Source organism: Heteronotia binoei, chromosome 11 (genome assembly GCF_032191835.1).
Source record: "Heteronotia binoei isolate CCM8104 ecotype False Entrance Well chromosome 11, APGP_CSIRO_Hbin_v1, whole genome shotgun sequence".
Classification (NCBI taxonomy): Eukaryota; Metazoa; Chordata; class Lepidosauria; order Squamata; family Gekkonidae; genus Heteronotia; species Heteronotia binoei.
The window spans coordinates 47214587-47241876 of NC_083233.1; the positions used below are offsets into that span (position 1 = coordinate 47214587).

Sequence of the window (27290 nt, forward strand, 5' to 3'; positions counted from 1 at the left end):
TGCTTGTAAAGTTACTCTGTGCAAAGCAGAACAAACATGAGCAGAGAGAGAAAGGTGTTCTGTGTTAGGTCTGCAAGTGTTTGACTGGGTGTTTTTCCCCCCCTCAGGCTGGGTTAAGAGCACTGAGGATGCTGTTGATTATTCTGATATTAATGAAGTGGCTGAAGATGAGAGCCGCAGGTACCGACAGGCAATGGGCAGTCTTCAGCCAGTTCAGAGAACAGGTAATTGGTGGTCGATGTGGATGGATCTGTGTCCAGTCTATCTGCTTCCTCTTATTCTGCTGTTTGGCTGCACTGTCTTTGACCTGTTTCTGTTGTTCTTCTCCTGTAAGATCCTTTAACTTTAATAAGGAAATAAGGGGTTGGGATGCCGAGTTCCTGCAAAGATCGTTTGTTGGTCTTCTTGCTCTCTTTCTTAACATGCAATCTCCACCTTGTTGGCTTCTTGGTTTCTCACCCTCCAGCTATTGACAGGCCCACTTACATACTCTGCCCCCGCACCTTGAGACTCTGTTCCCTTCAAGGGACCCTGCCCCTTTTCTAACTTCCCACAACTATCTAGAAATTGTTTTCATATGAGAAGCACAGAATCAAAAGGAATAGGTTTGTGTAGTGAATCATTGTGTATTTTATAACTGTTTGATTCAGCCCAGTCTCTGAACCTAGCTCTGAAACTGCCAGAGCTTCTGTGTTAATCTGAGATCTTAGCTCCAAACCATCCTCTTCCTTAGACTGAGATCTCAGCTCCGTAAACTGTGCATAAATGGGGTATTAAAGAAAAGAAAAGAAAATGTACCTTGGTTTTACTGTCCCCTCTTGCTGTTTCAAGCTTTTATTTTGCAAATAGTTGAATGTATGGATTGGTAACAGTGTATGGAATGGAAACAATCTTGAATGATTTTAACTGCTCTAGTCTTTTAGAAATGTTCATGCTATCTGAGCATAGCAAAGATGATGATCCCAAGTTGTGCTGTGAGGTTAAGACTGCTCACTGAGTTCCTTCTTTTGTCCATCTCAGATGATGATGATGATGATTATGATGCTGACTCTGAAGACATCGATGCCAAGTTGATGCCTCCACCACCCCCGCCTCCAGTCCCAGCAAAAAAAGAGGATGAAAAGGATCTATCTGCCTCTGGTATGTCTCTCCCCCAGGAATGGCCTGTAAGCCTAAGAATTCATGAGTTACACTGAAGAGCTGTGCGTGTTGGGTGGTGATGGTAATAGAGGAGCTATCGTCTGAGCCATAACTTTGAAAGGGAAAAAAATACTGTTAGGAGCAGCCCTTGACGTTACATTCTGAAGCTCAGCTACTAGTTTAACCTTTGAATCACTAGTTGCATTATTGACCTTCAAAAGTGTCAGACTGCTTTCACAGAAGTAAGTTTGCATGTACATGCACATCTTTAAGAATATAAAAATATCTTGCAGGATCTTACTAAGATTCTTATACTCCTGATATTCTGTCTGTAGCCTCTGGGATACTCAAAACTGCATAATGATATTGATAACTAACTCCTGCTGTTTGTCCGCAATATTTGGGATCCTGCTCATAACGGTTCCATTTAACACCCCTTGAAAAGAACTGTCTTCCATGAATTGGTCTAATCTTTCCTTGCTCTTACTCTTGAAATTTCTGGCACCCCTCAGGCCAGAGGCATATATACCTGATACCAGACCAAACACAGAAGTATGTGCAATGTAGCCACCAACATTGGCAGCAGGTAAAAGCAAGAGTCCAGGATCCCCATCCTCCCCTAACAACCATGACACCATGCCCAGGGAGAGATGTCCCACAACTGCCACCTTTCTCTTCCCCTTTGTCTGGCATGGCAGGGCTGCTGCATCTGAGGAAACTGAGTCCTCTCTATGAGTTGGCTCTCCCTCAGTTGATGGGCCTGGGGACCCCATGATGCCCAGTGATTGGAGGACTACAGAGGCTTCTATTGCTGATTCTTGGGATCAGGGCATATAGGTGGTTGATGACATTAGCTCCAAACATCAGGGAATACTGATATGGGCACCGGGGTAGGCATAGTAGATGGGAAAAGGAAGCACCTTGGCAGCAGCTGATGCCTCTAGGAGGGTCCCTTTACCCTCCTCTGTTTCTGGTCTGCATGTCTGGCTGTCCCAGTATGCCCCATGACAGCATCCCTACCCTGTGAGTTGCCTGTGGGGAGGAAGGAAGCCCATCAGAAGACAATGCTGGCCTCGGATGGCAGTGGGTGAAATGTCCCAAGACCTGCACCTGGGCCAGGCAGGAGGAGCACTCCACACACTTTCCACACAGCACCTCAAGACAGTGGCCTTCCATCACCATGGGAGATTATACCACCTGCATAACAGCCTCTGCTCCGGGCAAACCCTCTTCCACTGCCCACTCATAAGGGATGACTTTGACTATGAGGGTTTGGACACACTTTGTGTGGGGCCGGAGGAATCATTCCAGTGCTTCAGATGGTCAACTCTGTTTGAATGGCATGTCCAAGCACAGAATCTGCTCTGTGGCCATGTGCCAGAAAACATGGCTCCAAGAGGTGGTGGAACTGCTCTTAGTGGCTAGGGTGATGCTTGCATGTTCCACCACCAACTTCCACCTTCTCAGCCTTGGTCCAGTTCGGCTGGTGGCGGCCTTCGCCTCCATCTGATGTGGCAGCTGCCATGACACTCACACACAGGGGAATGTGGAGGCAGACTGACATACTGTGGAAAGACACATATTCCTCTTTCCTGTTCTGCCCCCCCATGCCCTTACCATGGCCATGAGCCAACTGAAGCGGTCTGTGGATGTCAGGCACCAAGCCATTTAGAGATGGGGTAGGTAATGTGGTGATTGGGTCTCTGGCCAAACACTCCTGGGTAGCCCAGTATTCTTGTCACATTTGTCAAAGTTGATCCCTCTCTCTGCAGGGCCTGGCCAGCTGCCGGCAGGCTGGTGCCCCCTTCTGCCCATGCTACCCATTCCAGAGGTATGCCACATCCATTTGCTACCAGTGCTCTACATCTAGTTGTCATAGTGACTACATTGGGGGCATTTGACCTAGCACCATTTGTCTGTTGGACAGCATCTGCCTTGATTGTTTCCACTGCATAAGGGCCACCATCCAGGCTCTGTGCAAGAAGGTGGGTCCAGCCCTCCAGGGTCAAGCTCCTGCTCCCAGTGGCATCCCCGTCTTGCAGAAGATCCTTCTCTCCTTGAGGTTCTTAGCTACAGGATCACAGGAGATGATCCAGGCACACATTTTGTGGCAGAGGTGATCACATGACTGTGTTGGCACTCGGGGAGTGCCTTTTCCCCCAAGCCAGATGGTGATTAGCCATTGCACCAGTGATCCACTTATGGTGGGAGGCCACCCCATTACAGAGAAAGTGGATGCTGGATCACCTGGGCCCTCCCGTACCTGAGCAATGCCTTTGGAGTACTGGGTGTGTCATATGCTGCCAGGGCAGACTGCTTCCCCATAGTGCTGCATACACAGCACTGCACATGGGCTTAGCTGGCCCTGCACAGGGCTAATGTGGGATGGAGCCTTTGTGTCTGGGGCCTCTGCTAATCAGGGGGATTAGCAAGGTCAATGGCATGGAGTAGTGTGCCCTTGGACCCCTGGACATCCCTCAGCTGTGGCCCAGGGGAGCCGCTCCCTGCCCCCACAAAGCAGTGATCCTCTGAAAAGGGGAATGGACAACAGTGATTTCGGAGCGAGGAATTTCCACCATTTGAGAAGGAAAGGCATTGAGTCAGTCAGACAACCAGCTGGCTAGCCATTCTGTAACTTTTGAAAACGTAATGGAGAAAAGGGTCATGGGGAGAACCAGAAATCCATGAAGACTGGCAATCCTCCCATGGTGCAGGATCCTTGCATCCACCCAAAGCAGTGGATGCTCCTAGCTCTGTAGACACTGGGCCCAGGAATGCCACCAGTGGCAGGGACATGGCATGGGACATGTAGTGGTGTCTAACATTGTGGTTGCCATGCTGAGGATGGGCCACCAGGATGGCAGGTGCAGGAACTGACCATGTTTTCCTTTATTTGTGTCAATGGCTGTTCCTGTTGTCTGGTAGCTGCCGCTGTTGGGCAAATGATCCTCTTATTTGCATAAACAAAACCCCACCGGAGCACTTGGGTAATGGGTGATCCCAGTGAACCTTCCTAGGGAATTGCCCTCTGGGGGTGTCCATGCCTGATCAATGGTACTGAGCACTGCTGGCCATGTCTCTGAATGCGGGGTGGGCCCCCAATGCCACTGGACCTGGTCACTTGCCCATTACAGTATGTTGGCTTCTGCTGCAGATGGACCCTGGAGCTGCATCCCTTGGATGGACTGGCGAAACCACTCATGGTGTCCTTGTGTTGGTGCATAAACTTGTTGGGGTGCTTTATCCCAGCTTCCCCTCTACCCAGGTGTGTTGGCCAGCCCAGCACTTCAATGCTGTGCAGTATGTACCTGTGGCTGGGGGGGCACCTTTACTCCCCCCACCTCTGTGTGCTGCTGTGTGGACAGTACTGTGTTGGAAGGCTCCCCCCTCGTGTTTTCAGTGTCCTTGTTCCTGGGGACTCTCCCTGTAGCATCAGCATATGCACTCTGGGGGGGGGGGGGAAGAAGGTGGAGTGGCAGTCAATGGCTCGTTGTTGTAATGAACTGCTCTTTTGTCCTGGCGGGGTTGGTTCTGCCCTTACCATTCCAGCTGCCCCTATCTTGCACTCCAGTGTCATTGTCAGTTCCCTCAGGGTGGTTGCATCTGGCACTTCCCCACCTGGGTCAGCATCACATCTGGACCCTTGTGTGTCATGAGAATGAGTCCTCTGTCCCTTTGGGGATATCTGTTCATATGAATGAATTCATATGGCCATCTAGTGGGATTGCCCAGCACTCTGACTGGTGGCTCGTGCCAACCACCAGAAGCTTCAGAGCATGGGGACAGGGCGTAGCAGCTGTCAATGAGAGCAGCCCAGTACATGGCAAACACCATGGCCTCCTCTCCTTGACAGCAGCCCCAGGTGTTTCTCGACTGCTTGAGGCATGGACGTCATATGCTCATGATTGACAGCATCTGAACCCCGTGGCTGCTGGGTTGGGGGACTGTAGCCACTGTGGCTTGTGGCCACTGTTGCTGGCCAAATGGGTTGGGGAGGAATGCTGTAGTTACCTGTGTGTGCACAGCTGTCCCTTAAGATACTGGCAGAGGAGCTGGTGTACCTTTTGGGGTCAAAATCTGGGGTCAGCCATGGAGTGTGGACTTTGCTCTCCCTATGGCGTTTACCTGCCAAGTGCTGGCCCAGTGGTGCTGAGTGCTCTGTCTGTGTTGTGCCTTCTACCAAAGTAGGTGTGCACTCGCTCTAAGTCTACATGGCAGGGAGCTGTCAGACAGCATTCTGTGCCACATGTCCTACTTCAGGGGTTGTGGGGCAATTTCCTGAAACTGGGTACTGCAGAGCCAGCATGGAGGAGGGTGCTGATTGGATGTGCACTTGGACGGCATCCTGTGCTGCTTGGGTTCTCATGGGCGTAGCTGCAGCAGCATGGGGGTTGTATTATTTGGCCAATGGGCTACGCTGCCATAGTTTTTCAAAAAGTGTGTGTAAAAACAGGATATGGAAAGTTTCCCAATCTTTTCCAAACACCTCAAGGGCTGAAAACTCTTGTTTGTCTTCCTTTTCAAATGAAAGTTCTCAAGATGCTGCATGGGCCTCAGCCCTGTTGCACAGCCCTGGTTTTGGCTCTGTGCTGTTGAGGGTGAAGTGCAGATGGTCTTCCTGTGCTGAGAGAGGCCTGCTCTCTTCCAGGGTCCGAAGATGGGGACGGGATCATTCTGCCCTCCATCATTGCTCCTTCCTCTGCTGCCTCAGAGAAGATGGATTTCAGCAGCTCCTCTGATTCTGAATCAGAGTCTGGATCCCAGGAAGCCAGACAGGCAGAGTCCAAGGAAGGCAAACTCACTCTGCCGCTTGCAGGAATCATGCAGCGTGATGCCACCAAGCAACTGCCTTGTGTCACTGATCTGTTCCCTGAGTTCAGGCCTGGCAAGGTAGGGCTTCAGGAGGAGGGAATCTTAGGCCTGGTTCCTGCAGGTGGCTCTGTAGGGAAGTCTGTCCCTTCCTGTTTTGTCCTGGTCATGTTCCTGGGATTTGCTCTAAGCATTTGACCACAGTCTGTCCTTAGGGGAAGGGAGGGAGGGATCTACTGCTGTCTCCTGGGGTATCATAATTGGAAGTTCCTATCAAAAGATTAGAAAAGATCCCCTAGTTCTTCTCACAAACCTGAGTTACCCATAAGTAATGTGTAGCATGGGGAGCTAAACTAGACAAGGCTGGTCCTAGTCAGGCCTCAGATCAGTAGGTGCATTCCTTGATGCAGCCTCCTTGAACCTTTGAAGTCCAAGAGCAATAGTAGGTCTCTCTCAGCATCTGCTCAGTGGGAAACTTGCTTCTATGTTCCTCTTCAGAGTTATCTGCTGTCCCCTGGCTGCCAGGGTATTTTTTAGCCTTGAGGTCCAGCTAGTCTGTCAAGGGAAGGGCCACCCTCCCAGCTAGTCTCTTCCAATTGTCCAGAATGGCAGTGAGAGACAAAGAACTTCCTTGTCTCTGACATCCTTGTTGCTTGCATACTGAGCTCTTCTTCCCTCTCAGGTGCTGCGTTTTCTGCGTCTCTTTGGCCCTGGGAAAAATGTCCCATCTGTCTGGCGTAGCGCCCGTAGGAAACGTAAAAAGAAGCACCGGGAGTTAACTCAAGAAGTACAAATCCAGGAGGGAGAAGCCACAGCTGAGACAGGTGTGGAAGGCAAATCTCCCTGGGAATATGAGTTTGCTCCTCCACCACCCCCGGAACAGTGCCTTTCAGATGATGAGGTGAGTCTCTGAAAGTGGGGAGGGTTCATGCCGCATGATCTCTTGCTGCTCCAGGAAACCAATGAGAAGTTTTTACAGATGACAGAGGACAGGGTTTTCTATCTGGCTTGTGGCAAGATGGAGGCTCCTCTGCAGGCCTCAGTGGCTCTCTTCCTAGCAGGAGGCCTGGTTTTTGCTGGGTGGTAAACTTCCAGTTGTCAGTCAGACAAATGCTAAGTTTGACTTGGTGCAGTTATCCTTTGCAAATACTTCCAGCTCCCTTTTTTGACTCTTTGACTCCCCCTTGTCCTCCAGATCACCATGATGGCACCTGTGGAGTCCAAGTTCTCTCAGTCTACTGGAGATGCAGATAAAGTTGCAGACACCAGGCCTAAGGTGGCTGAATGGCGCTATGGGCCTGCCCAGCTTTGGTATGACATGCTGGGCATCCCTGAAGATGGTAGTGGCTTTGACTATGGTTTCAAGCTGAAGGAGTGCCAAGAGGAGGAGGAGGAGCCAGTGGTGAGTTGGGAAGAAGTCCCCAAGGGGGAGCTGTTTCTTTCTTTCTCTCTGCAAGTATAAGGATGAGTTTCTGAAACCTTCAAGGTGGTGGCATTCTGCCTTTGCAGGACCCTGAGGGTGAGAGGGATGAACTGCTGGCGGATGAGCACTTCCTCATGGTTACCCAGCTGCAGTGGGAAGATGATGTAATCTGGAACGGAGAGGACATCAAGCACAAGGGGACCAAAACACAGCGAGCAAGTCTGGCTGGTTGGCTGCCCTCCAGCATGACCAGGAACGCAACTGCTTACAATGCCCAGCAAGGTATTCTGGGTTATTTTGCCTAAGATGTTGTGGACAAGCTGGTTCTGATCTGAGCAGCCTTGGCCTTTAAGTAAGGCAGACTCCTTGTTAAATGGAAATGCAGTCTTATCTTTGCCTGCAGTCAGTTAAGAACCCTTTTGAATTTGGGTTTACAGCTACTGAGTTTGTTGAATGCCCTCTAACTTTCACTGTCAGGGCTGAACCGCAGCGGCTCCCTACTCAATTTGCCTGTTCCTCTGGTCCAGAAGCCCAGTGTGGCAGCAGTCCTGGGCATTGCCAAGGGCAAAGAGAAGCAGCTCCCTGAACAGCAAGGTAGGGAGAAGTCTTTCACTATCATCCTTATTGTAGTTTTGGGTAGATGGAGCAAGATCTTGGGCAGCAAGATGGTCTTGTAATGCTACTGTCTTCTGCTGACCCAGGAACTGGTAGAGAACTTTCAGGGCAGTCTGCCTTTGGGAGAGAGTGCCAGGCCTCATCTTGGAATAGAAATTTTCTCAAGGTCTCTAGTGTATTTGGACACTGTCAGTGTGCTTTTATTATGTCATTGCAGCATTCTTAGATGAAGATAAACCATGGTTCTCCATCTTCCCCATTGATAATGAAGAACTGGTCTATGGCCGTTGGGAGGACAACATTATCTGGGATGATGAGGCAATGGAGACAGTCTTGGTACCACCAGTTCTGACCCTCGACCCTAATGATGAAAATATTATCCTGGGTATGTCTGCACGTAGCACCGGCTTGTTTCTTTGGCTGGCTTCTGCTGCTGGGAAGAGAAGGGAAGTCATGGAGTGCTTGCTGGAGCATGCAGCATGAATGGGAGGTGGGGTCATCCTAAGAGAAATTAGGTTCAGCTAGCTGGCTGGATTTCCAGCTACTTTCTGGTGTCATTTCCTGAATTTATATTCAGTAGAGAAGTCGTGAAGCCAATAAAGAAGAAAATTTTTCCTAAGCGCCCTACTGTTGAGGACTTGAATGAGGTGCCTGCTTCTTGCCTTTCAGGAAGTGACTTTTCTTTCAAGGAATTCTGGACAATGTAGTTGTGTGAGGTGGCTGATCTCTGATAGAATTCTCAGCAGCCTCAGAAAACTGCAGTTCCTAAGGTTCCTTTGAGATAGTAATGACAGTTAAACTGTCCCGTCCCCCCAATCCCTGGTTAAGTTTCTGGTGAGGATAGTTTGATATACTAACAAGCGATGGGGGGCTGAACTTGCCTTGTAAATGAGCCTGTGAGGTGGGGAGAGCATCGCCTTATGCTTGGAATGTCCCTTGAACCTCTTCCCATTGTCAGTTAAGATTTATTTTAAAAGTAATTGTACCAGTTAACCCATTCTTGTAAGTTTTGGTTGTGTAGTAGGTGCAAAGATAGAGATCTCCAAGGCCTATATTCAGAATGCATGTTGTTTGCCATCTATTCCTTCCTAGAAATTCCTGATGAGAAGGAAGAGATGACCTTGAACTCTCCTTCCAAGGAGAACAAGAAAGAATCTTCTCTGAAGAAGAGTCGGATCCTTTTGGGCAAAACAGGAGTAATTAAGGAAGAGCCTCAACAGGTCTGGGGGAGGGTTTCATTTTCTTTTGGTAGGAATAGGTCAGAGGGAGGAGATTTCTCACACTGCCTCTTCTCTATGCTTTAAATTTAGAATATGTCTCAGCCAGAGGTGAAGGACCCATGGAATCTCTCCAATGATGAATTTTACTATCCAAAGCAGCAGGGGCTTCGAGGAACCTTTGGAGGCAACATCATCCAGGTTAGGACTAGTAGGAGAGCAACTGCAAGCAGGAAATGTGGAGTTGGGTGCAGAACTTCAGCGCTGTGACAACGATGCCATGGAAACAGCCTCAAATTGTGTCACCTGCCTTTCAGAATGGGCTAAGATTCTATGAGCACATCCTGGTAAAACCTCCTTGCAATTGGATGTTCACAAATCTTAGGATTTTGCTCTGTTGGGGTTCTGCAGAATGTGGTAACCTGGGCAACAGAGGAGCTTTGGGGTGGGTGCATTCCTCTTTCCTCAGTTCCTTACCTGCCTACCACAATTATAAAATTAAATTATCAAGCCACAGCACTGTCTCGGTGGCCATTTTTTTGTGCTGAACAAGCATGTGTCTTTTGCCTTGGTGTAGCATTCTATCCCTGCAGTGGAGCTGCGCCAGCCCTTCTTCCCCACCCACATGGGCCCAATGAAGTTGCGCCAGTTTCATCGTCCTCCCTTAAAGAAATATTCCTTCGGAGCCTTGTCCCAGCCTGGTGCCCACTCGGTACAGCCACTACTGAAGCACATCAAGAAGAAAGCCAAGGTAAAGTTCCAGCTGTCTGGTTCTGCTGTGGTCGCTCACTTGACCGTTCCTCCCCAACTGTTTTCTTTCTTTTGGGGCTGAGAGAGAGGGACTCCTGCTGTTGTGCATGGTCCTGACTTATCTCTGGTTCCTTGACACTTTTCCCTGCTGCACGTTGCTTAGATGAGAGAACAGGAGCGGCAGGCATCTGGAGGTGGGGAGATGTTCTTCATGCGCACTCCCCAGGATCTCACTGGCAAGGATGGGGACCTCATCTTGGCAGAGTACAGTGAGGAGAATGCCCCCCTGATGATGCAAGTGGGGATGGCAACCAAGATCAAGAACTACTACAAGCGGGTGAGTCGAAGGCTTCTGCTTGGTGTCTGGGTTTGAGCTTCAGCAGCATGAGGCTGGCTTCTAACTCACTGTGTCTTGCTCCTAACAGAAGCCAGGCAAGGATCCTGGGGCCCCAGACTGTAAATACGGGGAGACCGTGTATTGCCATACCTCTCCCTTTTTAGGCTCTCTCCACCCAGGCCAGCTGCTTCAGGTGAGATACCAGCTGCCTTTTTCTTTGAGGACTTGGAATTGCACTTGGGTGTCCTTTGGGGTATTCCCAGTGCAAACTGGGAGAGGCAAAGATGTTCAGAAGGAGTGTGGATAACTACATGTGCTTATTCTGCTCGAATTAAATTACCTATACTGCCCTGTTGCCTGAAGAGCTATTTCATGGTACTCTTCCACGTAGGAAATAGTGGAGAATCTCTACACGTGTACATCTGTTTCTGTTGGGAGTTCTGTAGTGTATGAAAATAGTTTGAGCTCTGCTTTCTGGCTGTTTCTCTCCCCTTGCAGTCCTAGAGAATTGAAGCGAGGTGGAGTAGCAGTGCTCTCCTTTGCAGAAGTCCTAGAGGGGCAGAAGCACTAAAATGAGAGTAGTTGGTTTGGCACTGGTAGGCCATTTTGATCAGTGGTTAGAATGCAGTAGAAAGCACCATAAGAACATAAGAGAAGCCATGTTGGATCAGGCCAATGGCCAATCTAGTCCAACACTCTGTCACACAGTGGCCAAAAAACCAGATGCCATCAGGAGGTCCACCAGTAGGGCCAGGACACTGCCCCCCCCCCCCAGCACCAAGAATACAGAGCATCACTTCCCCAGACAGAGAGTTCCATCTATACCATGTGGCTAATAGCCACTGATGGACCTTTGCTCCATATGTTTAACCAGTCCCCTTGAATAAACAATCTACCATGATGAATTGGGAGTAACTGTTGGCATCCAACTGTTTTCTCCATCAGCAATGGAAGGAAGGTGTCTTGAAGAATGGATTAATTCTCCCATTTGCCCTGAATTGCCAGGACTATGCAGATTAGCTTGCAGGAGATTCTCTGCAAGGGAGGAAACTCCTCCCAGTTCTAGTCATGTGTTCTCTAGCGGCGAACCGAAATTCTTATTCACAGGTCCATTGTTTTGAGACAGGGAAGATTAATAGCTTGGAGCCAGAGTTTAAATACTTGAAAGGATCCTGCCTCCTCTTCTTTATGGTTGCCTTGTCTCAGTTTCTTGGTGGATTTAAAGTTTTGGTTTCTATTGTCAAAATGGGAAGGGCATTCCAAGGCACTGCAACAACAAAAACAGACCTCTGTAGGGCTGAAAGACTTGCCCTTTTGCTTGTTACTGGTGTCTTTGATTAACATGGCCACGTCTCTCATCTCAGGCATTTGAAAACAATCTCTTCCGGGCACCGATCTATCTGCACAAGATGCCTGAAACAGACTTCCTAATTATCCGGACACGGCAAGGGTACTACATCCGGGAGCTGGTGGATATCTTTGTGGTTGGCCAGGAGTGTTGTCTCTTTGAAGTTCCTGGTCCCAATTCCAAACGAGCCAATACTCATATTCGAGACTTCCTGCAGGTTTGTTGGGGGGCGGGGACGGGAATTACACAAGATGCAGTTCCCCTGAGATCAGGCTATTCTTCCCAGTCACTGCACAGGCAGGGCTTGTCAAACTAGGCAGGACATAGTTCCTCCTGGTAAAAGGATGTCCACTAATCGGTTCTGATCCTTTTTCAAGCTTCTGCTGTTTGTTCACACAGAGGTGCTCTTTCCTTCTCTCTGTCTTCCCTAGCCAGGATGGGAAAAGAGCCATGCTAGCTGGATTACCTTCATCACACACTAGAAATAACTTTGCCTCTGACATGCAGGTCTGAGGACAGGCTGGTAAAAGAGTTTTGTGTTAATTTGCTGGATGAGCTAGTGTGTTTGAGATTCAAAGGGAGTTTTCCACTCCTCCCACAAGCTGAAACAGGCTTGCAGGTTCAGAGTATTTGTCCTGCACTTCAGTTGAGTAGCACGGCTCACTTTCTTCAGGCTACTAGACTGATATTTACTGAATGGTTCCTTAAGTTGGGAAGACATGGATGTTCAAATAGAAAAGGCATGGGGTGGGGGTAGGGAGTCTGCTTTAGAGAAGGGCTAGTCCTATCCAGCCTCATTATTGTAATGAGTTTGCATCTCAGCCATTCCTTTTGGCTTTCCTACTAGGTATTCATCTATCGTTTGTTCTGGAAAAGCAGAGATCGACCCCGGAGGATTCGCATGGAGGACATCAAGAAAGCCTTTCCTTCCCACTCAGAGAGCAGTATTCGGAAGCGGCTGAAGCTCTGTGCAGACTTCAAGCGCACTGGTAGGCAGAGGTCCAGTATGGTGGGCCAAGGCACAGGGGTCTACTGAGGCTACCATCATTTTTCTTGCCTGCAGGAAATTACTTTTACTTACATTTCAGTTTTTAACCTGTACAATGCATGAAAAGTGACACCCTCCTTTCTCACTTGCGTGTTTCAAAGGAAAAAAGCCACAACTGATACCTGTGTACATCCTGCCACAATGTGTGCTCTATATATCTTTATCAAGTTACAAAAAAATCCCATAAGAGATGGCTGCTTGGTGTAAGAGAGAATGGTTCCAAAATAGTTGAACCTCTCATGCTGTTGAAAGCCTGTGTAATGAAAATGGCTTTGAAAAACAAATGGTCAAAGCCACACACAATGTAGTGCATCACCATTAAGCCTCCAAGAGTTGGAGAGGGGAAAAATTCACTACCGTGTCAATAAAGAAGGGTAATTTCAAAAAATGTTTCAGGATCACTAATCCGCATTAAATGAGCATTTGTGTAGAATCACTCATTCACTTCAACTATGTCTGCTACTGGAGGAGTGCCTGTTGTTTGCTCCTCCTGTGACCAGGAGGGGGAGAGAGAATGTTTGCTGGCATTGCTAAAATGGCTAAGTGGAGGCTGCTGTTTGTTTCAGGAATGGATTCCAACTGGTGGGTTCTGAAACCAGATTTCCGATTGCCGACAGAAGAGGAGATACGAGCGATGGTGTCACCGGAGCAGTGTTGTGCCTATTATAGCATGATCTCAGCAGAACAGCGCTTGAAGGTGAGCTTGTGTGGTTCATCCACTTCCTTGGCCTTACCAGTCACCTTAGTGCTTGCAAGATGCTTAAAAATCTCAAGGTCAGCTCAGTCCTGCAGTCCCACCTTTAGGAGGATTTGTGGTACTGAAAGACTACCAATCATGATCACTTCTCCAGGTAAGTCTAGCTCATCACAAGCATAGTTAGAGACGTCTTTTGTCGTAAAGTGGAATGAAGTGGGCAGGCAGACTTTAGTCCATTCATACAGATTGTGTGTGCTTCAAGGTTCAGTGATCAGAAAGGCTGAGTGGAGGAGGGCATCCATGTTCTTTTTGCAATACTCAAGATGGGTATTTCTCAGCTGAGTTGGCACACATTTGGCATCTGATTTGGTTTTCATAGCCATAGAGCAACCTCTGTTTTAGTTAGGGAGAACAGCTTCATAACATTCTTGAGTGTGTTCCTAGGAGGGTAGAAAAGGAGCTGAGTAGGCTCTGTGGAAGACAGCTGTGACTAGCTTTGGGACTACTGTCCTCCAACAGAAAGGTGGTGCTGACAACAGCAAGTAGAGTCTTTCAGTATCTGAATGGATTGATGGGCAGAAGTCTCTTCCTGAGTGAAAGTCCTCTTTTGTGTATAAATCCTGTGTGAGCTAAGCTGTTCTTGGTCCTCTTGAACTGATTGAGCTACTGTTGAATGATTTAACAAATTCCTTTTTTTGCCTTGTTCTGCAGGATGCAGGCTATGGGGAGAAATCCTTTTTTGCTCCCGAAGAAGAAAATGAGGAAGATTTCCAGATGAAGATAGATGATGAGGTAGAGGCCAAACCATGGAGTGTGACGGTTTGATTTAGGACTTGGCAGTAAATGGGCAAGACCAGTGTGTCAGATGGGGATGAAACTCCAGCTGAAGCATTGTGGCTTTTTCCTCCTCCCCTCCTTAGGTGCGCACAGCCCCTTGGAACACCACTCGGGCCTTCATAGCAGCAATGAAGGGTAAATGTCTCCTGGAAGTGACTGGAGTGGCAGATCCCACTGGTTGTGGAGAAGGATTCTCCTATGTAAAGATCCCCAACAAGCCAACACAACAGAAGGTAGGCGAGGGGTCCAGGCTGGGAACAAGAGAAACAGGGCCTGGTCAGCAGCACTTGCTGAGCAAATACTGAAGGACATGCTGCTACCACTTATTGATAGGCAAGAGGAGAGAGGGGATGTAGCTCAGTGGTACAGCATCTGCTTGGCAGGTAGAAGGTCCCAGGTTCAGTCCCAGGCATCACCAGTGGAAAAGATCAAGCAATATGAAAGACCTCTGCATGAGGCCCTGGAGACCAGTTGACTTTGATAGACCAATCATCTTATTTCAGTATAAGGCAGCTTAATGTGTGTTGAGCAAAAGAGGAGTCTCTAGACCTCACAAGTATCCCCTGAGGGGTGGCCACTTGTGTGGCCAAAGGGCCAGAGTTTCTCATTGAGGCTCTTCCCCTGAGCCAATAGATGGAATGGTGGTGTTCTTCTTCAAGCAGGATGACAAGGAGCCACAACCTGTTAAGAAGACGGTGACTGGAACAGATGCTGATCTCCGGCGCCTGTCTCTCAAAAATGCAAAGCAGCTTCTTCGCAAGTTTGGAGTACCTGAAGAGGAGGTGTGTGTGGACAGAAGCTCTCTTAGATCCACCCTTCCGCTGAAGCAATTTCAGCAGCCTTTTACAGTGAGCAAATTTCTCTCTCCATAGATTAAGAAACTTTCCCGCTGGGAAGTGATTGATGTTGTCCGCACCATGTCCACAGAGCAGGCTCGCTCAGGTGAGGGGCCTATGAGCAAATTTGCCCGTGGGTCTCGCTTCTCTGTGGCAGAACACCAAGAGAGGTACAAAGAAGAGTGCCAGCGCATCTTTGATTTGCAAAACAAGTGAGTTCTGATTTTTAAGCTCCTGCTTCTTCCAACCACAGTGTTTGGGTTTTGTAATCTGTGAATGGCTGAGATTCCACAGACCCAGGGGAGACATCTTCCTGTTTGTCCAGTCTTGATCACTCACCAACCTTGACCACTTTCTGACACTCAGGATATGTTGGAAGACCACTTTGATACCTTCTCCACAACTGTATAATTCCTTCCCACTGAAGACATTTGGAAGTCCAAATGTGAATGTATTTTCTAGAAGAAATTTAAGATGTTTTAGGTAATAGGAAAAAGCCGAGGGTTTGGTAGAGAAGTAGATGGGATTATTTTTAATCATGTATATGTGTTCTTGTTTTGCTTTTAAATAACTTGCACTTTTGCTAAACCCAGGGAAGCGTAGGAGAAGCTGCATTAATGATCCTCCAATAAGAGGATTGATCAGGATGGTTTGCTTATTTAAAATATGCATTTCCAATTTTTCTCTTCCAAATCAGACTATTGGCTGTAGAGTCAAAAGGAGTGGGGGATACCAAACTAGCAAGGGAGTTCTGTTTCCCAATGAGAGAAAAGTTTGAGGTGTTTATGAGAGTTAGTTGCATGGGAGCCCAAAGGCTCCATAGGAGTCCTTGAATACTGGCTTGGTGCTTGCCTGCTCATTCTTTCATTCTCGTGTTTATGGCTCAATGCCTTTGTACTGTGAACTAAGTTGATTCTATCACTGTTTCAGGGTTCTGGAATCGACTGAGATCTTATCAACTGACACAGACAGCAGCTCTGCCGAGGATAGTGACTTTGAGGAGATGGGGAAGAATATAGAAAACATGCTTCAGAACAAGAAGACCAGCTCCCAACTGTCCCGGGAAAGGGAGGAGCAAGAGAGGAAGGAGCTGCAGAGGATGCTGCTTGGAGAAGATAGTGGCAATGACAAGGAAAGGACCAAGAAAGACAGGCGGGACAAGAAAGGACTCTGTGAGTGTTTAGCTGCCTGGTTAGGGCAGCCAGTGCCAGGGAGGAAGGTGCAATAGGCCCCAGCTTAAGCTTTTTAAAATCAGGATTTCTAGCATCCAGTTGTGTATGAATGCTAATCAGTAGTGGATTAATTAGCAAACTGTAAAGGAAGAGGCATTCCATAAAGGGGGCTTGACAATTGCAGGAAGGGGAAACTTATGGAGTGGAACAGAAGTAGCCACAAATACATGAGGTAAATAAACAAGACACACAGCTGAAGGGCTGAATGACATTGAGAAAAGCTGCCCGGGAGATGTGAGTCTGGTTCTTGTTGCCTCTTGCAACTGAGGCTCCTGAAAGTCCAGAGCTGAGGCCTGCCTTAGCACTGAGCAGTAGTATCCAGGAGACTTGGCCATCTTTGTACTTTGGTTTTCCACTCAGAAAACACTGCTATGTTGTCTTTTCAGCCTCTGCTCCCAGCAATCTGGGAGGCTCTCATAAAGATGATGACACTGCCTCAGTGACCAGCCTCAACTCCTCTGCCACGGGCCGGCGTCTAAAAATCTACCGCACGTTTCGTGATGAGGATGGGAAGGAATATGTAAGATGTGAGACAGTTCGCAAGCCCTCAGTCATTGATGCATACAGCAGGATACGGACCACCAAAGATGAAGAGTTCATGTAAGAGCTTTGTGGGGTGCTGTATTTCCTTTGCCTGTTAGAAAATGGTCAGTTGTTGGAGTGGGACTGTCTCTAGGAGAGGTGAAATGCAGGAAGAGGAAAAACTCCTGCTTTAGCATTGCATGTCCATCTCTGTCCAGAGCTCACAAGCTTGGCTGATGGGGCCAGGTGGTTTTCTGTGGTTCTTAAGCATTTGCCAGTTGTGCTTACACAGTCACATCTGAATTTGTTTGAGGGGTTCATTCTTTATTGTGGCTTATCCCTGGGGATTGAATCTTGGCTGGTGAGAAACAGGGTCAACTAATGTTAAATGGATGACTTTGCCTTGCAAGATGAGGAGTTTGCTCATTTTAGGGGTTGTTCTAGATCCAGCTTTAAAAACAACACATGTTTAGTTCTGAGATCAAAAACAGAAAGCCATATGAAGCTGGACTGGGAGTGGAAAGTTAAGCATGTGTGGAGATCTTTGTTTTCCAGCCGGAAGTTTGCCCTTTTTGATGAACAGCATCGAGAGGAGATGCGGAAGGAGAGGCGCCGAATCCAGGAGCAGCTGAGGAGGCTCAAGCGAAACCAAGAGAAGGAAAAGCTGAAGGGCCCTCCTGAAAAAAAACCCAAGAAGATGAAGGAACGACCAGATTTGAAGGTAATAAGCATGTACTAACATAATGTCAGCTGGCTAGAAACAACTGTCCAAGGTCTCAGGCAAAGAAAGCTCTTTCCTAACTTCTGAAATCCTTTAACTGAAGAAGATGCTGCTGGGGATTGAACCTGTGGCCTTCTGTATGCAAAACTGACACCTAGGCACAACTGTTCCCTAGAGCAGAGGTGACTGGGCACCCAGCCAGCCTGAATATTGATGATTTTGAGCTGTAGTTTTCAAAGGTTTTTTGCTCTTGAAGTCTCAGAAACCTGAGAACCAAGCATGTTTTCAGGTGGGCAAAGGTTCAAGACTTGACAGCGTTCCTTCCCCCTCCCCAGGGAGAAGCAATATAAATTATGCATATAAACAAGCATTCAGATCTGCTTAATTAGCATTCATATCTGCTTCATTAGCTTCATTTATAAGGCAGTAACCACACTCATAATCGTTAGACCATCCTTGCAAAATAACACAAGAATCCAGTGGCTCCTCAGAGACTAATATTTATTTCCATATGAGCTTCCATGCATCAGAATCTACTTCTTCAAGTATGTACCAGTCTCATGGCCAAAAGCAAACAAGTTGTTCACTGGTTGGCACATCCTGGATGTGTGTCTGTTCATGCAGTTTTTTCTTAATGCAGATACAGCCTTTATTTTAATGTTCGACATTTAAAAATGACTTTTGACTAGAAGTACGCATGGCAATGAATGACTTGTCACTAAGACTGGTGCTTTGTAACAAAATTCGTTTCTAATTCTGATGTTACTTTTTTGTTAGCATTTGTTCTGTACATTTGTTAGCATTTGTTCTGTACTTTTACTTTTCTGGTGCAAACTTTGATTTTTTGTTCATTTTGTCTTTGGCTGCAGTTAAAATGTGGTGCTTGTGGTGCCATTGGGCATATGAGAACCAACAAATTCTGCCCTCTTTACTACCAAACCAATGCTCCACCATCCAATCCTGTGGCTATGACAGAGGAGCAGGAAGAGGAACTGGAGAAGACTGTCATTCCCAATGATAATGAGGAGCTGATCAAAGTGGAAGGGACCAAGATTGTCTTGGGGAAACAGCTGATTGAGAGGTGAGGAGGAGTGTCGAGGTGCCATGGATTGGTGCAGCAGCGTTCCACTGACAGAGGTGCTGGACTCTAACCTGGGTTGAAATCCCATCTCAGCTGTGATCTTTTGTTGGGTATCTTTTGGGCAAATCAATCTTTCAAATTTGGTTTTCCATTGTAAAATAGAAAGAATACTCATTTCTCATAATGCTGTTGGGATGAATAGTTCATTTGGTGGTTGGGTTACAGGGCACATGAAGGCAAGTATAACTCCTTGTCTTCCAGAACAATCCCATAAAAATGTGAGGTTTCTCTGAAGTTTGCGTTTGACCTAGTCTCATCCAGAGCATAGTGGAAAATGCAGTCTCTATGTGTTTTCACTTAAAGTGCGGATGAAGTTCGCAGGAAGTCCTTGGTTCTGAAATTTCCAAAACAGCAGCTTCCACCAAAGAAGAAACGGCGAGTTGGAACCACTGTTCACTGTGACTACTTAAATGTAAGTCTTTTACTTATTGCAGTATCCCTTGCTCTCTACCTTGCAGACCATTGAAGGAACTGGTTCATTTTAAGCCCTCCTCAGGATTGGGGTTAACTGCATAGAAGCAAAAGCTGTAAAGGAAGAGTGAAACCTCAGATGTGCCTTTTTACAAGTATTGATGAGCTCAGTGTCCAGCATGTGTGAACCCTGTGCTGTATTTGTCTTTTCAGCGGCCTCACAAATCCATCCACCGGCGGCGCACGGACCCCATGGTGACACTGTCCTCTGTCCTGGAAGGCATTATTAATGAGATGCGAGATCTTCCCAATGTAAGAGCTTGGTCCTTTGAGCTACAGCCATGGTGTATGTGGGCATATAGAGCTATATGCTGTCCAGATCTCTGAAGGACCTTGAGGAATCCTTGATTCTTCTCAGCTAAAGCTAGCTCCCAAAGCTAGTGGTTGGAATTTTGAGGGCAAGATTTTGGTTACTTTTTTAAAAAGTGGAAGATATTATTTGTCTGCCCATTAGCCTTAATGAATTCCCAGATTTTCTTTCTTTCCCAGTAATCCTCAGATGGCAACTTTCAACGGCCCCCTTTTACAGATGTTGTTCATGTCTATGGGAAATTGAACCCTGGTTTACAGTGGCTAGATCCCAAAACTGTATTCCTAGAGTTAAGCAGAGATTCCTGTACCACACAGTGCCTCACCACTATATCCCGCCCTAACCCATGCACTCAAACATTTTACCAGAAATTATAAAGAACTTGCTGTCCTCCACTGCGATTCACCATCTAACTTATGAATAAAATGTGCTAACCAAGGTAATATCAATGAATGAAAATGTCAAAGTATCTGCATATAACATTTATCACATATAGACTGTGTACTTGAAATGGTCTCTGGGTGATGTCATTAGCATCTTGGCTGAAGCCACCAGGAGGAGGGAAAAGCAGACAGGCACCCTTCCCACCATGCCTGGACCCATCTCCAGTTGAGTTATCCTTCCTTCCCTCTAACTTTTAGCTGCCATCAATGAGGCCAACAGAGGGAGGGAGTCAATATTTGGCTGATGAACAGGATGAAAGTGTAGTTAGCACCATAGATTAGAAGTTCTTCTCTCTTCCTCAGACTTACCCCTTCCACCAACCTGTTAATGGGAAGGTTGTCAAAGATTATTACAAGATCATCACAAAACCAATGGACCTGCAGACACTGCGGGAGAATGTCCGCAAACGCCTCTATCCATCCCGTGAGGAGTTCCGAGAACACGTGGAGCTGATTGTGAAGAACAGTGCGACATATAATGGTGTGTGCTTTTGTGGTGATTTATTTTCTCTCCTGTATTGGAGATGACTCACAACAAAACTTTAAAAGTAGTAAAATCCTCATTTGATATACTGATAGGGATAGCTGGAACCAGAACCCTTTGCTTTCTCTGGGTGCACTGAAAAAGGAGGAGGGGCGAGGAATGGGGGTGACTGGGCTTATGTGTATGTAAGGGTTCATGTGTAAGGCTGCCAAATATTAAGGGCATTCCTCTCTGTCCTTGTTGTCCCTCTAGCTCTTCCCCTGCTGTCATTAGGATAGGATGCCCAGTTGCTTCCTTGATGACCTTTCAGTATTTCTCATCTGCCAACATCTCCTGCTCTCTTTATTTTCTTCTTTTTGTCTCAATATGCTGAGAAACCTTGCATCTCCTGTCTGAATAGTTTTCAAGCAGCCTTCTTTCTCCTTTTCAGCTGTGTAGCACTTAGACTGAGCCTTGCCTGGAGAGTCATTCATTCAGTTTTCACCTGGTTCTCAGTGACTCCCTGGGACACTTGCCCATCTTTGTTTCAGGCTCCACATAGGTGCCTGAACTGCAGGGAGTGTTCTGTTTCAAGTGTGTGAATGTGTAAAGATGTTCCTGTCTAGACCAAACCTTTTGTGGCTGGGAAAAATGTTGATTCTATGTTCTGCCTTTCAGCCCAGTAGGGCCTTCCAGGCAGCTCACAACATTAAAGCAGCAACATATAAATTTAAATCTTAAACATATAAAATTTAAATCTGTCAACAAAATGTAATGATCATATCAGCTATTCCACCATGAATATTTCTTTGCAGGGCCAAAGCACTCTCTGACTCAGATCTCTCAGTCAATGTTGGACCTCTGTGATCAAAGGCTAAAAGAGGCAAGTCTTGGGCCAGACAGAATGTGGAGGGTGATGGGCCAGCCCAGCAGGAGAGAGAAGAAATTTTTAGCTTTGGGGCTTTTCAGTTCAGGATATTTTTAGGGCTGAGTTGAACGTCTGTTTGCTATTTGTAGTTCGCATCTTGTCTTTCACAGACATCTGGGTTTCTCCCCAATAGATTTCCATACAGGTTGTGAATAATGTCTTTATTTAGACTTCTTTTGCTTGCTGCATACGGAGGGATGGAAGTAATTTTCTGAGGGACAGTGCATATGTACCTCCAGAAGGACTAGAGGATAAGGAGTTTGGAAGAGCATCAGAAGCTGAGTGCAGATTACTACACATTGCAAACATTCCCCCCCCCAAAGCAGAATCTAATAGTACAGATCACAAAGCTGGGTTTTAGGATTTTTAAATTATTTCCATAAATGGCAGAATTCAATGGTGGAACATCACCTTGCTTGCAACTTATAACTACAATGAAAATTCAAACCAGTATGTACTGTGCTTCTTCTGAGAGGCAGCATAGTGTAGTGGTTAAGGGTGGCAGAGTCTAATCTGGAGATCCGGGTTTGATTCCCCAGTCCTTCACATGAAGCCTGCTGGATGACCTTGGGTCGGTCACAGATCTTCTTCGTGGTCTCTGTGCTTCACACACATGGGATGAAGAGCCAACACCGATCCCTGATCGGTAACTCCAAAGTCCGGGATTTTTTACAGCCCGACCCCGGTAGGCATGCGCAACAGCCCCAGTGTGCATGCCCATGCGTTGGGTGCAAATATCCCGCCAGTTCCTTCTTTACCGCCGCGTCGGATATACACGTTCATCATCACTCCGGTTGGTAATCACTTACCTTTTCCTTCTCTGGGTTTCTTTGTTTCGTTCTTCGTTTCCTGTTGTAAAAAAAAAAAAAAGACTGTTAGTTTAGTTGTTTCAACTCTTCGGGGTTTCCCCCCCCACCCTTCTCCTGCCATCCCTGTCTATGGAAAAGCATTGGGGGTTTTTCAAACGGTGCCTTAAGTGCAGGAGCAAAATTCCTCCTCCAGACGGACATTCTCTTTGTCTGCTGTGCCTTGGGGAAGGTCATCGGATGGAATCCTATCACTGCTCGAAATTTTCCAAGCAGACGAGAAAAAACTGAGTTGCAAGGCTTTCGGTGGCACTGTTAAAACCGGCTCTCACACCGCAGATGTCGACATCGGCATCGACCAGTGCTTTGATGGCCACCCTGGCATTGACATCAGTTCCAGTCTCGTTATCGAGCCAACCGAGCCAACCACTCCAGGGAGCTGACCGCCCCCACAAGCACGTGGGCTCGGCATCCCAGTCAGAACCATCGACCCCAGCCAAGAAGGCCAAAGGGGCCCGGGACTCTCACTCCGCTGAGCCCAGGAAACATAAGGAGAAGAATAGGCGCCAAGATTGGCAAACCCCTTCTCTGCCACCGAAGGACCCGGTGGTCGTTTCAGGGGAGCCTCTGGAAAAAAATCCTTGCTTCACTGATTCAACCTAAGAGCCCCTCGGGTCCGACGGATGTTCCGCACACCTCCCTTTCCGGCTCTGACCAGGAGGTTGATTCTACAGAATGGTTGGCACTCGAAGGAGGGCGGCGATCCTAGTTCGGCATCGGACTTAGAAGTTTCGCAGCTGAGGGACCGCTTGACACCGAAGATGCCCTTGATGCTCCAGCCTGAGAGGTTTGGGGAGACTTCAGACCCTTTTAGATGTCCGCATGCTCTGCCCAACTGGGACCCACGACCGTGGGCTTATCCATTTGGGGGCTATTGCTGTCATTCACCATACCCTTGGTACCCTCCTCAGAACCCAGACTGGGATCAGCACTCTGAGGCCTCGCACCACTCCAGAGTCTCGGCACATTCTCCACCAGGTCACTGAGATTCATCGATGCCAACTTCGGCCCCGAAGTTGGTCAGGAAGCCGGCACGTTCCAATGGTCCTGACATTGAGCAAACCTCGACTAGGATTGCCATTGACGCCCCAGGCTTACCATCTGCAAAGAGCGCCTTTTCCTCGCCATCGACCTACCACACCGACCTACCACACCAAATCCCCTGAGTTCGTGGAAGCTGCGCATGGGACAGCATGAGGCCAAGAGTTCCTTCACTGCAGGAGGGAAAGCCAAGGTTTCTTCTTTCTCCTCTCAGATGGGAAAGTCTAAGACTAGCAGGAATCCCAAACAGGGACTTTGACTTTGGCATCCCCCCTTCTTTCCCACCAACCCACCTCCACAGATTTCTGCAAGCATGGCGGCAGATCACCACCGACAAGTGGGTCTTGTCCATCATACAGGAGGGTTATGCAATAGAATTTGTTCAGCCCCCTTCTCATCCCAGATTGGTGATTACACACCCTACAGCTGTTCTACTGGAGGAAGTTCAAAATCTTCTCAGCAAGATATTCCCGATCATCTCAAGGGTCAGGGGTTTTACTTCAGATATTTCACAGTTCCCAAGCGGGACAGTGAACTTTGTCTGATCACGGATCTGAGGGGCCTGAACGAATTCATCGCTTATCAGAAGTTCAGAATGTTGACTCTACAAAGCATCCTTCCACTCATCAACAAAGGAGTTTGAATGGCTACCCTGGACTTGAAGGATGCCTATTTCCACATCAGCATCCTCCCCAGTCACAGGAGGTTTCTTCATTTTGCCATTGGGACGCACCATTTCCAATACCAGGGGCTCCCTTTTGGGCTCTCCATGGCCCCCAGGGTCTTCACAAAGACCATGGTTGTTGTGGTGGCTTACCTTCATCTCCATGGTATCATCCTTTTTCCCTATATAGACGATTGGTTGGTGGTTGCTGTGTCTGAAGCTTCTCTCAGAACACATCTACAAGTGATTCTCAACCTTTTGAGCGCACTAGGACTTCTGGTGAATGTGAAGAAGTCTCACCTGATCCCAGCACAAAGAGTTCAGTTTATAGGAGTGATTCTGGACACCAGCCAGCATCTAGCATTTCTTCCAGATTCCTGAGCGTTGGATATCATCTCCCTGGTTCAACTCCTTCAGACGATGAGATGCGCTTCTGTTCTGCAACGTCTCTTGGGCCTCATGGTGGCTACTACCAATGTTCAGCGCTTTGCGAGGTTGATGATGTGAATCCTTCAGCTCTGATTCATTAGGAATTACAATACGGTGAGACATCTTCCATCCAAGATTCTGCAAATTCCTTCGCTGGTGCTATGCTCTCTGGATTGGTGGAGTATGAAGCCCAGTCTTTGCGGAGGAGCTCCATTTCATCTCTCACTCCCCTCAGTCACGGTAACAATGGATGCCTCGCTGTGGGGATGGGGAGCGCACCTAGGAGATCTTTGCATAGGTGGCCCATGGCCCCCATCAATGGCTCACCATCACATCAATTTCATGGAGCTCATGGCAGTTCATCTGGCCTTAAGGTCATTCCTATCCCTGATCTGGTCAGACCGTAGCTGTGATGTCAGACAACATGACAGCTGTAAGTTATATAAACCATCAAGGGGGGACTGTGTCCAGAAAGCTGTGTGCGTTGGCAATGTAGCTTTGGGAGACCTACATAGCCTCCCAGACCTTTTGTTGTAGCCACCCACCTGCCAGGGGAGCTCAATGTTCAAATGGACTCCCTGAGCAGGGGGGAGGTTTCCCATTATGAATGGGAGATGAACTGGAGATACCTCGAACCTCTGTTTCGGGATTGGGGTCATCCCAGAATAGACATATTTGCCACGGCAAACAATTGAAAATGCGAACAATTCTGCTCCAGAGGAGGGACGGACCCAAGGTCCCTAGGGGACGGTCTTCTATTTTTGTGAGTGAACAAGTTCCTCTACCTGTTTCCACCCTTGCCTCTTCTCACCAGAGTGCTTCACAAATTGGCCCAGGAGCGTCCGGAGTGCATCCTAGTTGCTCCGTGGTGGCTGAGACAGAGCTGGTTTCCTGTCCTCCTAGCCATGGCAGGGGGCTAAGCGTTGGCTAAGCATCCCTTGCCAGGGCCGCTCCATGCGCATTCCACTAGGGCTGTGGCTACATCCAAAGCATTTCTGAAGGGTGTTTCCTTGGGGGACATCTCCTTGGCTGCAGCCTGGGCATCTCTTCATGCGACATTATGCCCTGGATGTCCGGAAGCATCAGAGAGCACAGCTGGGTACCCTGGTCCTTCAAGCAGCTAATTCTGCATAACCGCCAGCTCCCTCCTCCAGATAAGCCTAGCTTGCTAATCTCCCTTGAGTGTGAAACACAGAGACCACGAAGAAGATAAACAGGTTTCCTACCTGTAACTGATGCTCTTCGAGTGGTCATCTGTGCATTCACACTACCCGTTCTCCTTCCCCTCTGCTGCCGATCATGATACTCTTGATAGGTGGTGGCGGGAAGGAACTGGTGGGATATTTGCGCCCACCGCATGGGCATGCACACTGGGGCTGTTGCGCATGCCTACCGGGGTCGGACTGCAAAAAAATTCCAGACTTTGGAGTTACTGATCAGGGATCGGCGCTGGCGCTTCATCCCATGAGTGTGAATGCACAGATGACCATCGAAGATCATCAGTTACAGGTAGGAAACCTGTTTTTCTTTCAGAACTCTCTTAGCACGACCTACTTCACAAGGTGCCTGTTGTGGGGAGAGGAAAGCAAGGCAATAGTAAACTGCTTTGAAGACTCCTCAGCATAGAGAAAAGAGGGGTATAAAACCCAACTCTTCTTCAAAATAGTAATATTTTCAAAGTTTATTTTTGTTTTAAATTAACTTTTTCAAAAGTTGGGTATGTGTGAAATATAAGGTTACTTTGTTGATCAATGTATGGCTTACACAGAACCAGCTAAAACAGCTGGAAAATTAGGCAATAGGAGAACATGGTATGGGGAATATATACTGGTTAGAAAACCAAGTTTAAAGTGTTAAAATATCAGCTAGTAACTGTAGCAGCAAAAAATTACAGGATATTGCCAAATGGGAAGCAGTTTAAGGGAGTTATCCTAAAGTGGCTTCATTTCAGAAGGAAGATAAACTGGCTCGATTGGAGAAGGCAATTAACCCCCTTCTGGATGATGATGACCAAGTAGCCTTTTCCTTTATTCTGGACAACATTGTTACTCAGAAGATGATGGCTGTTCCTGATGTAAGTGTGTCTGTGGGAGGGTGGGGTGGAGGGAGTCTGTAAGGGGGGTTGCTGTAGTCTCTTTCTTGAAACACCAAATTGTATAACCAGGGGTCAAATAGATGGTGGAGCTCATTAGCATAGCTCATTAGCATATTCCATGCCCCCCAGTCAAAAGCTACCCAATGCAAGAAAGGAGAGCCCCGGGTGAGCGAGGCCTGCTTGGGTCCTGTACCCCGCCCCCCCCCCCCCCCCCGGTCAAAAGACCAGCAAGCCACCCACCACCCAAAATCACATAAGAAGTGGAGAAAGGGTGGCATGGGCTTCTCTAGGAGTTAATGTGGGCTTCTGGGAGAGTGGCAAAGCCCCTGGTGGCTGCCTTCCTGCGTGCTCTTCTAATCCAGGGACTGGTATGCAGCTGCACCTACTATTCAATGGACAAGGTAGGTGGGGAGGAAGAGGGGGAACAGTCAGAAAGATTCAGAAGAAGTGCTCCTTTGAGCTCCTGCTGAATCTGAGGCCTGTGTATAACTGAGAGATGGCTCTTTCCTTATTAAGCATCTGGCTTTTGCTGTGGCTGTCTTTTGACTCACTGGGCCTCATCTTCTTCTTTGGATTTTGCCCAAAAAACTGTCCAGATACTTCTGCAACTCTGCTTAATAGATGTTGACAAATGGCCAGTAGCCTCCAGACTGTCTGCTATTTTTGCTTTCTATTGGTTTGGTCTCATCTCTATTGGTTTGGTCAGTTTAGCTGATTTTTCTGTTGAAGTTTGGATTGTATTGTTTTAATTTGATTTTGTTGGTCATCTTTCAGATGGTAGCATTTGGAAGAGGAGAGATAACATTTTAGAAAAATAATATCCTGGTACTGGATCTGTCTTAGTCCACATTTAGCTTTTGTTAAGAACATATAACAGATCCACACACTGGTCACTAGAATTTGCTTT

At 47.6% G+C, this 27290-nt stretch overlaps 1 protein-coding gene across 10 annotated transcripts in view; it reads left to right on the forward strand.

Moving 5' to 3' along the window:
* Positions 1-27290, forward strand: part of TAF1 (TATA-box binding protein associated factor 1) — a 41604-nt gene that overhangs the window by 1780 nt on the left and 12534 nt on the right. For 4 of the 10 annotated variants that reach the window (XM_060250050.1, XM_060250056.1, XM_060250057.1 and 1 more), the window contains exons 3-31: positions 108-224; positions 1021-1140; positions 5789-6030; positions 6632-6850; positions 7145-7351; positions 7459-7654; positions 7850-7966; positions 8205-8372; positions 9080-9207; positions 9298-9405; positions 9782-9955; positions 10118-10291; positions 10380-10484; positions 11656-11856; positions 12487-12628; positions 13254-13384; positions 14096-14176; positions 14305-14454; positions 14881-15003; positions 15094-15269; positions 15988-16229; positions 16676-16889; positions 17367-17532; positions 18402-18613; positions 18977-19085; positions 19298-19396; positions 20201-20378; positions 21176-21247; positions 26247-26362. In XM_060250050.1, coding sequence (XP_060106033.1) covers positions 108-224; positions 1021-1140; positions 5789-6030; positions 6632-6850; positions 7145-7351; positions 7459-7654; positions 7850-7966; positions 8205-8372; positions 9080-9207; positions 9298-9405; positions 9782-9955; positions 10118-10291; positions 10380-10484; positions 11656-11856; positions 12487-12628; positions 13254-13384; positions 14096-14176; positions 14305-14454; positions 14881-15003; positions 15094-15269; positions 15988-16229; positions 16676-16889; positions 17367-17532; positions 18402-18613; positions 18977-19085; positions 19298-19396; positions 20201-20378; positions 21176-21247; positions 26247-26362 — 4487 coding nt within the window. The remainder of the gene's footprint in view (positions 1-107; positions 225-1020; positions 1141-5788; positions 6031-6631; positions 6851-7144; positions 7352-7458; positions 7655-7849; positions 7967-8204; positions 8373-9079; positions 9208-9297; positions 9406-9781; positions 9956-10117; positions 10292-10379; positions 10485-11655; positions 11857-12486; positions 12629-13253; positions 13385-14095; positions 14177-14304; positions 14455-14880; positions 15004-15093; positions 15270-15987; positions 16230-16675; positions 16890-17366; positions 17533-18401; positions 18614-18976; positions 19086-19297; positions 19397-20200; positions 20379-21175; positions 21248-26246; positions 26363-27290) is intronic. The other 6 variants (XM_060250052.1, XM_060250060.1, XM_060250054.1 and 3 more) reach the window with 4 other exon arrangements.